Below are 12,608 nucleotides of genomic sequence, written 5' to 3' on the forward strand. Positions count from 1 at the left end.
CCACCCTAGGCAGCAGGAAAGCATAACTTCATGGTACAGCAAAAAACAACAATTCATCATCCAAAGCAAACAATTTTATTATTACTTTTTAAGTGCAAGAAAATAAGTTACCTCTGCTGCGATGTGACGTGGTTGATGCTTGAATTCCACAGAGTCTGGAATAAATCTCAAATCTAATTGGTTTGATGTTCTTTCGAAAACCTCGTCACAAGTGTTTTAAAATCTGCATAATACAAAAGAATCTGTTGATATTTCTTTACATACCTTGGATGGAATTTGCAGGTGAATTTCAGTAACTCGAAGGAATACGTTTATTTGGTAGTTGACGGTACTGTCATGTCTGGAATCAGGCTGCAGACGGAAGCTTTTAGACGTGGCTTCAATCAGTTTTACTGTGGTCGTAAGCTTTTGTAGCCTGAGGATTTTGTCTGGAGTACTTAAATGATTAAGCTTTGAAGACACGCACAGAAAATTATGTACTTTGAACTCACTATAATCAGCGCTCTAAAATGAAACTCGAGTCAGAAAGAATTACATAAATTGAAATAAATACACTAACACACATTAGCGAAAAATGCTATGACGAATTCGGACTTACCATGTGTCACAGAGGCTGAGATAATTCTTTAGCCAAGCAGCGCGCGATAGATTGCTTGTTGTCTCTTTAAGTCAACCTCTATTCATGAAAAACATGTTACCCTTTACATGAAAACTCCAACCACGCTAAACATGAAAACTCTGATCACACTATTTTTAATCCACATATCTCAGTAATTTCAAGATCCATTTCTTTACCTTTACCAAAAAAACTCAAGATCCATGAAAATGTGCAACATAGTATGCTCAGAACTGGGCAACAAAACAGGAAAAAATATATCAATAAATTTTTGACAATACCATTTCAATGGGAAAAAAAATTAGCTGTTTAATCCTTTATAACTTACCTATAATAGCTGATGAATAAATCACAAGTTAAATCTTAAATATACGAATCCATGATTTTGATGAGGGAAAACAGAAGGCTACAAACTTCTATAAGATCACTTTTTTCTCATTTGATGAAAAAGTAAACAAGCAGAACTCAACATGTTAAAACAATTATATACTTAGTAACAACCAATAAGCACTTCAAACATAAATGTGATTAAATTTTATCCATTCAGCCAGTAATAACTGTAAAAACTAAAGGCGCTCATGATGACAAAGTGATGCCATAAATTACCTCTGCTGCAATGTGACGTGGTTGACGCTTGAATTCCACAGAGTCTGGAATAAATCTCAAATCTAATTGGTTTGATGTTCTTTCGAAAATCTCGTCGCAAGTTTTTTAAAATCTGCATAATACAAAAGAATCTGTTGATATTTCTTTCAATACCTTGGATGGAATTTGCAAGTGGATTTCAGTAGCTTGAAGGAATACGTTTATTTGGTAGTTGACGCTACCGTCATGTCTAAAATCAGGCTGCAGACGGAAGCTTTTAGACGTGGCTTCAATCAGTTTTACTGCTGTTGTAAGCCTTTGTAGCTTGAGGATTTTATCTGGAGTACTTAAATGATTAAGCTTTGAAGACCCGTACAGGAAATTATATACTTTGAACTCAGTATAATTAGCCCTCTAAAATGAAACTCGAGTTAGAAAGAATTACATAAATTGAAATAAATACAGTAACACATATTAGCGAAAAATGCTATGACGAATTCAGACTTACCATGTGTCACAGAGGCTGAGATAATAACTGAACTTCTTAAGCCAAGCAACAATAAATTGGTTGTTGTCTCTTCAAGCCTATCTCTATTGATGACAAACATGTTACCCTTTACATGAAAACTCCGACCACACCAAAAATGAAAACTCCGATCACACTATTTTGATCCACATATCTTAGTAATTTCAAGATCCATTTCTTTACTTTTTCAAAAAAACTCAAGATCCATGAAAATGTGCAACATCAGAACATGTGCCCAGAACTGGGCAAGAAAATGGAAAAAAAATATGTCAATACAGTCACAAGAAGAGACAACCAAAACAGAAGAAAATAATAACAATAATTTGCGAGGAAAAAATAACATGCTTCACATTACTTGGCAAAAAACTCACATATATGCATGCCGAAGAAGGAAGAACAGTAAGCTTCAAAATGGTAAATAAAAATAAAAGAAACAAAAAAAACATTATTCAGTTATCTCAATTTTTAGCCATATGTGAAACACATTGCGTAAATTAGTGGGCATAATGTTGTTGTAGTGACAACCAATTCATTAGAACCTCATATCTTCTAGTGCTTTTCAAATGTTCTTCTTCAACATTTTTTATTCAAGAGTTTCCAGTGCTTGTAAAACACTCATTTTCAACCTTTGTTGAATATTGAAGTTTGCAATTTTTTTTAGTACTAAAGCTGTTGAAATATGATTGAACCTTTCAACACCAAACATGGCGATTACTATACTACCTCCTCTGCTTTGTCAGATTATAAGGATACCCAAAATCACAGATAACAAAACGAATATAAACCCAAAAAAAATATACATAGATAAAACAAACAAATATGCACATCAGATGAAAATCAAGCATTAAGATATAAAAAACAAAATATAAACAATAAATGAGAGACCCAAATGGAGAAATAGAAGCACAACTTAACCTTTTAAGTACATGTTCCACAAACAAGATGGGTGTTCTTGTGTTTAAACTGTATGTTCAACTTTCTTTAGTTCAACAGACGTTATACAGTAACATGTAAAAGATTCACAGAAAAGCCTTTTGAATAATTTCATCGTAAACTATATTGTATGTAGAATGATCGTCATCGCTATCTGGGTTTGGAGGCTGAATTAATACCTTGAGACAATTGGAAGCTTTTGCTCTGGACAATGCAACGTAAAGCTGGCCATGCGAAAATACTGGTTCTCGTAAATATATACCAACAAAATCTAATATTTGACCTTGTTATTTATTTATAGTCATAGAAAAATAAAGTCTTACTGAAAACTGTGTTCTTTTAAACTGCACTGGGGATTTTTCATCTTCTGATGACATCAATGGTATTCTCGGAATAAACACATGTGTATTTTTAAAGTCACCGCTTGCAATTTTTGCGCTTATAGCATGTGTTTTGAAATCACAACATGTCAATCTTGTGTCATTGCACAATTCTTCACAAGGATTCAAATTTCGTAGTAATATAATTGGACAATTTTCTTTCAAAGTTAATATGTAAGGAGGTAAACCAGCAGGATGTAAAGAACGCAAAAAATCTTCATACTGACTTTGATCATTCGATTCACATGTTTCATCAATTGCAACGAATGTTTTAGCTTCTTTTGGAAATTTGCCTATAAGGATATCATTTATTTCATTTACAAAATCATTTTTTGTCGTCAAAATAACGCGGGAAGTTACAGAAGATGCATCATAGAAGAAAGCATGCATGTTAGGAAATGTTGCTTCAGATAATGCATTCAAAGATTCCTGTTCAGTAGTATAAGGGACAAAATAAATGATTTTGGAATTTCAATTTTGTTTTCAGAAGTAAGAGGTTCTTTTCCATTTTCTATTCTCATCAAATATTCACAAAGGCCGGATCAGTTTTTGCACGCATGTTTTCTGATAGTTTTTGCACGCATGTTTTCAAGTCGGGGCCAAATGTCAGAATATAATAAACTCTCATGAATAAAATCCTCTCTTTTTCCGTTTCGAACTACTGGTAGAGTTTGTCTAAAATCACCACCAAAGACAACAACTTTACCACCAAAAAGCGCATTAGTATTCAAGAGATCTTTCAAAAGTAGATCAAAAGTTTCAATCATTTTCTTTTTTGCCATCGGTACTTCATCCCATACAATTAATTTTTCATCTCGAATCAAACAGGCAAGTGAACTTTGTTTTCTAATATTGCAACTACAGTTTTCATCAATGTCAATGGGAATTTTAAAACGGGAAGTAGCTGTACGGCCACTTGGAAGAATCGAAGCCGCAACTCCAGAGGTTGTTGTTGCTAGAGCAATAAATCCTTTAGATCGCACAGTAGCTAATAAGGCACGATATAAAAAAGTTTTACCTGTTCCTCCAGGACCGTCAACAAAAAAAGCTCCCGCTCTGTTCGAAGATATTCTATCTATAATCACATTGTATGCCATCTGTTGTTCACAGTTCAACTTTTGTCGTAGTAATAGCTCTTCTTCAGTAATGATTATGTTTCTTTCGAAGAATATTTCTCTTGCTTCTTTGGCAGCCTTTGAAGCCTTGAAATTTTCAGGGATAAGTTTATACTCATTAATGTTATGTCCCATCGAATGTAAGATGTCATTGAGACAATCTAAAACTTTATATCGAACACTTTTTGTTCCGATATCTGGTAAAACTTTGAAGTCTTCAGACATAGAGTCCTCGAATTTCTCCCACAATTCTCTTGGATTAGCAGGATCACAATATACCAACAATGTAGCAAACAAGCGTCTCAAGCTACATGGCATTTGATAACTCTCAGCTTCTAGCATACATTCAGCTAAGTTATTGTTACAATGAAGTAGTCCTCTTTTTTGAGCTGATTCTCTGAATGTATCGCAACGTACTTCATTTACAGTTAGTAGATCTTCATATGATTTTGGTCCTCTTATATTCATTAATAATAATCTCAGATAATATCTTTCACCTTCTGTTGGATGACATGTTACAACACGTCCAATGACATTACCCTTTGTTCGACGGGTCCACATTTTATATTGTACTGACCATACAAAATATTGTGGAAATTCTTTATACAGTAGATTGAGCTTTATTGCATCTTTATTTGTTTTGTTCACTTCAAAAAATTCTGTTAACATTGTTTTTCTAATCATAGGATTATTCATAATTGAGTTTATACTCGATGCACTCTTAAAAGAAACAAATTGTTGTCCTTCAAGATGTAACTGAAGATGATAAACAGCTGGTGTCATTTCATTAATAGGAAAACCAAATAAACACCATGTAGCCTCAGGCGGTGATACCCATCGAGCAGACTGATATTCTTTTATTTCATCTACTTCAACATTTGCGTCATTGTCATGTATGTGAAATGTGATTTTATCATGTCCTTTGCATATGTATTTATAAATATATTTAACAGCTTTAATATCTGAACAAATTTCAACATTTATATGGCAGTTCAATTTTCCAAGTAAGAATGGATTATAAGGGACAACCCATGAGTTATCGAAATAGTGATCTTTGACTTTCACAAGTCCCGTATTCCGTCTTCTATAAATTGGGTAAGAATTTTTCCCTTTTGATGTTTGATCAGCAAAGCTTCTTGGATATTTGAATTTGCAACAACCTTTTTTCTTTTGCATACATGAATTTGTAGGATTTAACTTACCACAAGGTCCATGCATCATATGTTGAAGAACAAGTTTATATAAGGTTTCTTCAGCTTTACAATCAGGTAACTCAGCACGAACAATATTGTCATAAGATTCTGGAGTGAGTAGTTTGTATTCATTAGTAAGTATAATAAGGAATTGAGCATGTGGTAAACCACATTTTTGAAATTCTATAGTATACATAAAAGCTGCAACTTTTCCAAAGATATTTCTTTTTAATATATTTGTTTTTAGTTCTTCTATCTTTGCCCTAAAAACTCGACCAATTAAATCAGGTCTGTTCTGTGCTTCGTCAGTTGGTAGCAAGTGCTCTTTTATCTCGGGCCAAGATGGGTTACAAGTCATCGTTATGAATAGATCAGGTTTTCCAAACTGTTGTACCAAAGAAATAGCATCCATGTAGCATCGACGCATGTCTCTTGGTACGCCTATAAAAGTAACATGAAGGAATGTTTGTTTTCCTATATTTGAAGCGTCTCTTTCTCCAAGTATTAAAATATCAATGAGTCCTTGTAGCATTTCTATTCTAAAGAGATCTGGTTTGAATGAAAAAAAGTCTAATCTCTGTGTTTCAAGTTTTATGTGTTCATCTACTGAATATTGTTAAAATAATCTTCCAGAATGCAAAGTTTCACTTGTTTCATCTTCTCTCATTTGGAATTTATAACAGTAATATTCACGAACAGAGATATTATCTCTTTTTCGTTTTCCTTTTCAAGATTTTGAGCTTCCATGTCAAGATATCCATCAACAGAACACATATTTCTAATAATTGGTAATTCTTCGTGTTCACAATAGGCTCGACGTTTAGAAGTATCTTTTGGTTGTATAATCTTTTTAATGCCAAAGTGCCATCCACTTTGACCATATAGAAACAATAGTGTATATTGTAGCGGATCATAACATCTGTAATAGTAGTTCACTATTTGAGATCTGTTGCTATGAGTGTAGATTCGAATATGAGGTGCAGAACTAACTTCGGTGATTTCTTTTTCAACCCATATCCCTGCAACTTCTGATGTAGTAGGAAGATTGTATACACGTTGATCCAAACCCGAGTCTGATTTAAGTGCAATATTGTAGTTCGATAGATTTGGAACATCTATTAGGGATTTTAAGAAAATAGAGTATGGATTAATTCTCAGTATGTTCATTAGCTTTTTGACTATTGATTCATGGATTTTCTCAGAGCAAGCCATTCTGTTAGCTAATTCGTTATTGTTGTCATAGAAGTATAGTTGTAGATTTTTTGCTATTCCACTCGGAGGCAACAAATCATTTATAAAATGGTACATCTTTCCCTAAACTCTAAATGTATAAATACCACGATTTCTTTTTGCTAATTCTTTATCATAATTTACACCAAGTGATGTAAACGCAGACATATTATTGTATGTTCTGATATATGTTCGAAAATGTTTACATTCTTCAGTAGTCCCTAAATATAATTTTGTAGTTTAGCAGGAATCTCATGTGAAGCTAACTTGATCGAACCATTGTTACAGCAGAATCCAGGTGGTTCATATTTAAATTTTTTTGCACCACAAAATTTACAGTTAGGAACAGTCTTCAAGGGAACATAATCAGATTGTAACTGACCTACGTATGTATAACTCTTTTTTTTTTAGTTATAACCTGTATATTTAAGTATTATTAGCATAAAATTACCAATTAAGTAATATATAACAGTATCATAATAAAAGATTGGTGCAAACCTTTTTTCCCAACCATTGTTGAGCTCATACTACTATTTTCATTAGATGCACGTGACGTTGATCCTAACGTCAAAAAGTAATAAATTATGAATAAATAAAGGCATTATGTAAAAATTAACATTGCATTCTTGATACTTACCTACTTCAAATGAGTAGAATGGATAATTTATAATCTTTCGCTTGTCAAATGTAACTTCCAAAGTATCAACGTGACGCTCGTTGGCTAATAGGGAAAACACAACACACATTTAACGTCATTCAATTATACTCACATGCAAAAAGTGTGAAGGGACATTTCTAAAAAAATAAAATAACAAAGGATGTATTCTAACCTGTTTTTGAGACAGAAGAGGAGCTCCTAAGAGAAACAATTTGTTGCTGAAACTCAGTTGCAGCTGGAGTAGCGCCAGGAAAAGCAACATTCTCAGAAAGACTACTCCTTTTTGATTCTTGTCTTTTTGTTCGTCGTTGTAGTAACAATGCTTCTTTTTTTTTTCCGCAGAAAACATGTTTGTTTTTTTGTTCAGAACCCATTATTCCTACAAAACTGCAATTATAGAAATAAAACACACGAAGTAAATAGAAATAGTTTGCTGGCAGAGGTAACATATGAAGCGAATAGCATCAGAGTAATAAAAAGTTGTGACGAACCAAAGGGTCATCACCTGTTTTCTCTTTCATCCCGTGCTTTCGAGGCCTTGAAAACCTTATTTTTACTTGCCTCGATTTACGTGCGCAGTCCGCGCGCGTAACCGGAAAGATTATATGTTATATTCTATGAAAATTTTCAAAATGTAGTTTTAAAATGATTAAAGTTGACTTCGGTCAATATTTTTGGTAAACAGACCCGGATCCATAATTTGACGGTCCCGGAGGGTCCGTAGAAAAATATGGGACTCAAGCATGTGCCCGGAGTCGAAATCCGAGGTCTAGAACCCGAGGAAAAGAATTTTTCTGTGAAATTGTTTTTCTGAAATTATTAAGGAAAATGGAAATGAAAATTGATTAAAAGACTGTGGTATCGGGCTCGTATTTTGGTTCCGATGCCCGGTACAAGTCTTATATATGGTTTAAGCGCCTTCTGTGGAATTTGGTCGAAATCGGACGTCATTTGACGTGTTTCGGACCTAAATAACTAAAATTTGAAGTTTATGAAGTTTGATGAAAAAGTGATGGTTTTGAGGTTTGATTCCTCGTTTATGATGTTATTTTGGCGATTTGATCGCACGGTTAAGTTCGTAGGATGTTGTTGAGTTAGTGTGTGTGATTGGTTAGGAGCCCCGAGGGCTCGAGAGTGTTTTCGGATGTGTTTGGGGTGTTTTTAAACATAGAATGATAGCAGATTTTTCTGCAATTTTTGCTCAGATAATTGCTTCTTCGCGTTCGCAGCACTCAGCTCGCATTCGCGTACCAGTGGGCTTTCCCTTCTTTGCGTTCGCGGACAAGTCCCCGCGTTCGCATAGCCTTGGTGTCACGACCCGGATTTCCCACCCTCGGGAGTCGTGATGGCGCCTACTAATAGGAGCTAGGCAAGCCAATTAGTTTAACATTTCTCTCAACATCATTAATAGTATAAAGAAAAACGAGGCAATTAATATAAAAGCGGAAGTCTCGATACATAAATAACTGAAACCAAGTGCGGAAATTCAAATACACCTCTACCCAGATCTGGTGTCACTAACTCACGAACTTCTATTGAATGCTAAAAACAAAGTCTGAATAAGAATACAGTACTGTCTGATCCGATACAAGGGAAATCAAACGAAAGACAGAGATAAGAGAGACTCCGGGCCATGCGGACGCCAGCAAGCTACCTCGGGAATCTCCGAACTGAAGTAAGCTCCCAACGCTCCTACTGCTGACCAAAGGCTCCTGCTCCGGTACTATGATCTGTGCAAAAAGTACAGAAGCATAGCATCAGCACAACCGACCCCATGTGCTGGTAAGTGCCTGGCCTAACCCCGGCGAGGTAGTGACGAGGCTAGACAGGACCTACCAAGAACAACCTGTGCAGATGTATATATATATATATATACAAAGGCAACAGAAATAACAACAGAGTACGTCAACTAAAAAAAAAGGGAATGGGCATGCTCGGGGAAAATACAGTGAATACAGATCAACGGATAAAGACGAAACTATCTCAATACCATAACTCATATATAAGTGGTCGGCGCGCCACACGATCCCATTTATTAATTCATAAGTGGACGGCGTGCCACACGATCCCATTTCATAATATATGAGTGGTCGGCGTGCCACACGTTCCCATTTCATAATGTATATATAAGTGGATGGCGTGCCACACGATCCCATATTATAGAGTATAAGTGGACGGCGTGCCACACGATCCCATTTCATAATGTATATAAGTGGACGGCGTGCCACACGATCCCATATCATAGTTCAAAATATCTGACTTTGTAAAGAAGGCCCCATTAGGGGAATTCGACAACATAACACTTTAACCCTGCAAGGGTACAGCTAACAGCCCAAATATCCCGGCAAGGGAGAGTACATAATAATAGCCTACATGTCCCGGCAAGGGAATAATCACAACACATCCTCTTTTAACTCACTTCTTTCTCAATTATCACATTCTTGTTCGAGCCAACGCTCCAAAATATACCAACCACGATTCTTCCTCAACCGCTCACATTATATGAAGTTTATCGATTTAAACAAGGAAGTTGTGTTGCATCATTCGAATTAAAGCAATTAAGACTCATGGTCATGCTAGACTCCGGTACATAGATAACCGTCACCATGCCTATACACCGTACTCCACATTTAGCAAGCAGGAAATAACATCCTAATCCTATTCCCTCAAGCCAAAGTTAGAACAAACACTTACCTCAAAGCCTTGAAATCCACTTAATCCTCAACTATTGCTTTACCTCGCGGTTCCACCTCCAATTCGCTCGAATCTAATCACAAATTGCTCAATTACTTTAATAAACATTATATGAATCAATTTGAATGCATAAAAATGAGTTTCCCAAGTTTTTTCCAAAAATTCCAAAATCACCCCCGGGCCCACGTGGTCAAAACTCGAGGTTCGAACCAAAATTTGGTTACCCATGCCCCCACGAGTTCAAATCTATAATTTTTTTTGAAATCGAACCTCAAATCGAGGTCCAACTCCCCAATTTATAGAAAACCTAGGTTCTACCCAAAAATCCCAATTTCACCCATGAAAATCTTTGATTTCAAGTGGAAAACATGTTTAATGATGTTAAAGATTGAAAGAATTGAGTAATAATCAACTTACAAGTGATTTGGGATGAAGTTTGCTCTTGAAAGTCGCCTATTTTGGGTTTGAAAGAATGGTGAAAAGTGATGAAAATTCGACTAAGTATAAAATTTGCTGGGAATTGCGAGATTTTAGTTCGCATTTGCGAACACTGGGCCTCAATGCAGACTTCGCATTTGCGAAGTAATGATCGTATTTGCGATCTGGGCCCTCTCGCATTTGCGAGCAAGGGCGTCGCATTTGCGACTACAGCCCATTTTCCCGCCCTTCACATTTGCGAAAGATTGATCGCATTTGCGACAGTGCCCCATTTTCCCAGACTTCGCAATTGCGAAGCAGTGCTCGCATTTGCGAGCTCGCAATTGCGAGTCTTCCCTTCGCATTTGCGAAAATTGTAGAAGCCAACATACCAGATTTTTAAAACATGAGATATGCAATCCGATGCCTATACAAAACTCACCCGAGCCCTCGGGGCTCCAATCCAAACATGCACACGACCTCAAAAACATCCTACGGACTTACTCGCGCGATCAAATCGCCAAAATAACATCATTTACATAGAATCAAGCCTCAAGGCACATGATTTTTCATTATAACTTCATAAACTTCAAACTTTAGATATTTAGGTCCGAAACACGTCAAATGACGTCCGATTTCAACCAAACTTCACAGAAAGTGCTTAACACATATTTAAGACTTGTACCGGGCCTTGGAACCAAAATACGAGCCCGATACCATAGTCTTTTAATTAATTTTCATTTCCATTTTCCTTAATAATTTCAGAAAAACAATTTCACGGAAAAATTCATATCTCGGGCTCTAGACCTCGGAATTCGATTCCGGGCACATGCCCGAGTCCCATATTTTTCTACGGACCTTCCGGAACTGTCCAATCTCGGGTTCGGGTCCGTTTACCAAAAATGTTGACCAAAGTCAACTATAATCATATTAATATCAAAATTCTTCAATTTTTTTTACGAAATTCACATATTTCAACATAAAAGCTTTCCGGCTACGTGCCGGGACTTCGCACGCAAATCGAGGCAAATAAAAATGAGGTTTTAAGGCCTCGAAAGCACGAAATGGATGAGGAAATAGGTGATGACCCCCTTGGGTCGTCACATCCTCCACCTCTAAAACAACCGTTCGTCCTCGAAAGGACAAAAGAAAGATGTACCTGAGTCGGGGAACAGATGTGGATAACGGCTCCGCATATCGGACTTGGACTCCCAGGTCGAGGCCTCAGGGAGCTGACCTCTCCACTGAACACGAACAGAGGGAAAACTCCTATATCTCAACTGACGGACCTGCCGGTCTAGAATAGCTACCGGCTCCTCCTCATAAGATAAATCCTTGTCCAACTGGACTGTGCTGAAATCTAACTCATGGGTAGGATCGCCGTGATACCTCCGAAGCATAGACACATGGAAAACTGGTTGCACGGCTGATAAGCTAGGTGGCAATGCAAGTCTGTAAGCCACCTCTCCCACACGATCGAGAATCTCAAATGGGCCAATGAACCTTGGGCTAAGCTTGCCCTTTTTCCCAAATCTCATCACGCCCTTCATAGGCGACACTCGGAGCAAGACCCTCTCACCAACCATGAAAGCTACATCTCGAACCTTACGATCCGCTAACTCTTTTGCCGCGACTGAGCCGAACGAAGCCTGTCCTGAATGATCTTGACCTTATCCAAGGCCTCCTGAACTAAATCCGTACCCAATAACCGAGCCTCCCCCGGCTCAAACCATCCGACTGGAGACCGACATCGCCTACCATACAACGCCTCATATGGAGCCATCTGAATGCTGGACTGGTAGCTGTTGTTGTAGGCGAACTCTGCTAAAGGCAAACACTGGTCCCACGAGCCTCCGAAATCAATGACACAGAGTCGGAGCATATCCTCCAATATCTGAATAGTCCTCTCGGACTGGCCGTCCGTCTGAGGATGGAACGCTGTGCTTAACTGAACCTGGGTGCCCAACTCCTGCTGAACTGCTCTCCAGAAGCACGAGGTAAACTGCGTACCCCGATCCGAAATAATAGATACCGGCACCCCATGAAGGCGAACAATCTCTAGGATGTAGATCTCAGCTAACCTCTCCGATGAATAAGTGGCTGTGACAGGAATAAAATGCGCTGACTTGGTCAGCCTATCAACAATGACCCAAATAGCATCAAACTTCTTCCGAGTCATCGGAAGTCCAGTAACGAAATCCATGGTAATCCTCTCCCACTTCCACTCGGGAAGCTCAATCCTCTAAAACAAATCACCAGGC

At 37.3% G+C, this 12,608-nt stretch overlaps 1 protein-coding gene and 1 long non-coding RNA gene across 2 annotated transcripts; both read right to left on the reverse strand.

Annotated features, from left to right (window-relative positions):
* Window positions 1–598: 598 nt before the first annotated feature.
* Window positions 599–1,606, reverse strand: LOC109242017. Its single transcript, XR_002070338.1, has 4 exons — window positions 1,421–1,606; window positions 1,223–1,334; window positions 796–849; window positions 599–674 (listed from the first exon to the last, which is right to left on the reverse strand). It is a non-coding gene; the product is annotated as an uncharacterized LOC109242017 (long non-coding RNA).
* Window positions 1,607–3,582: 1,976 nt separating this feature from the next.
* Window positions 3,583–5,775, reverse strand: LOC109242015. The gene has a single exon (XM_019408841.1). It carries the CDS (start codon window positions 5,773–5,775, stop codon window positions 3,583–3,585), a length of 2,193 nt encoding a protein of 730 aa, XP_019264386.1.
* Between the last annotated feature and the right edge of the window lie 6,833 nt (window positions 5,776–12,608).

The sequence above is a fragment of the Nicotiana attenuata genome, unplaced genomic scaffold (genome assembly GCF_001879085.1).
Source record: "Nicotiana attenuata strain UT unplaced genomic scaffold, NIATTr2, whole genome shotgun sequence".
Classification (NCBI taxonomy): domain Eukaryota; kingdom Viridiplantae; phylum Streptophyta; class Magnoliopsida; order Solanales; family Solanaceae; genus Nicotiana; species Nicotiana attenuata.

Bases quoted from the DNA above. Each gene is read 5' to 3' on its own strand.
- LOC109242015 (XM_019408841.1), bottom strand. From the start codon at position 5,775: ATGCGTCGATGCTACATGGATGCTATTTCTTTGGTACAACAGTTTGGA.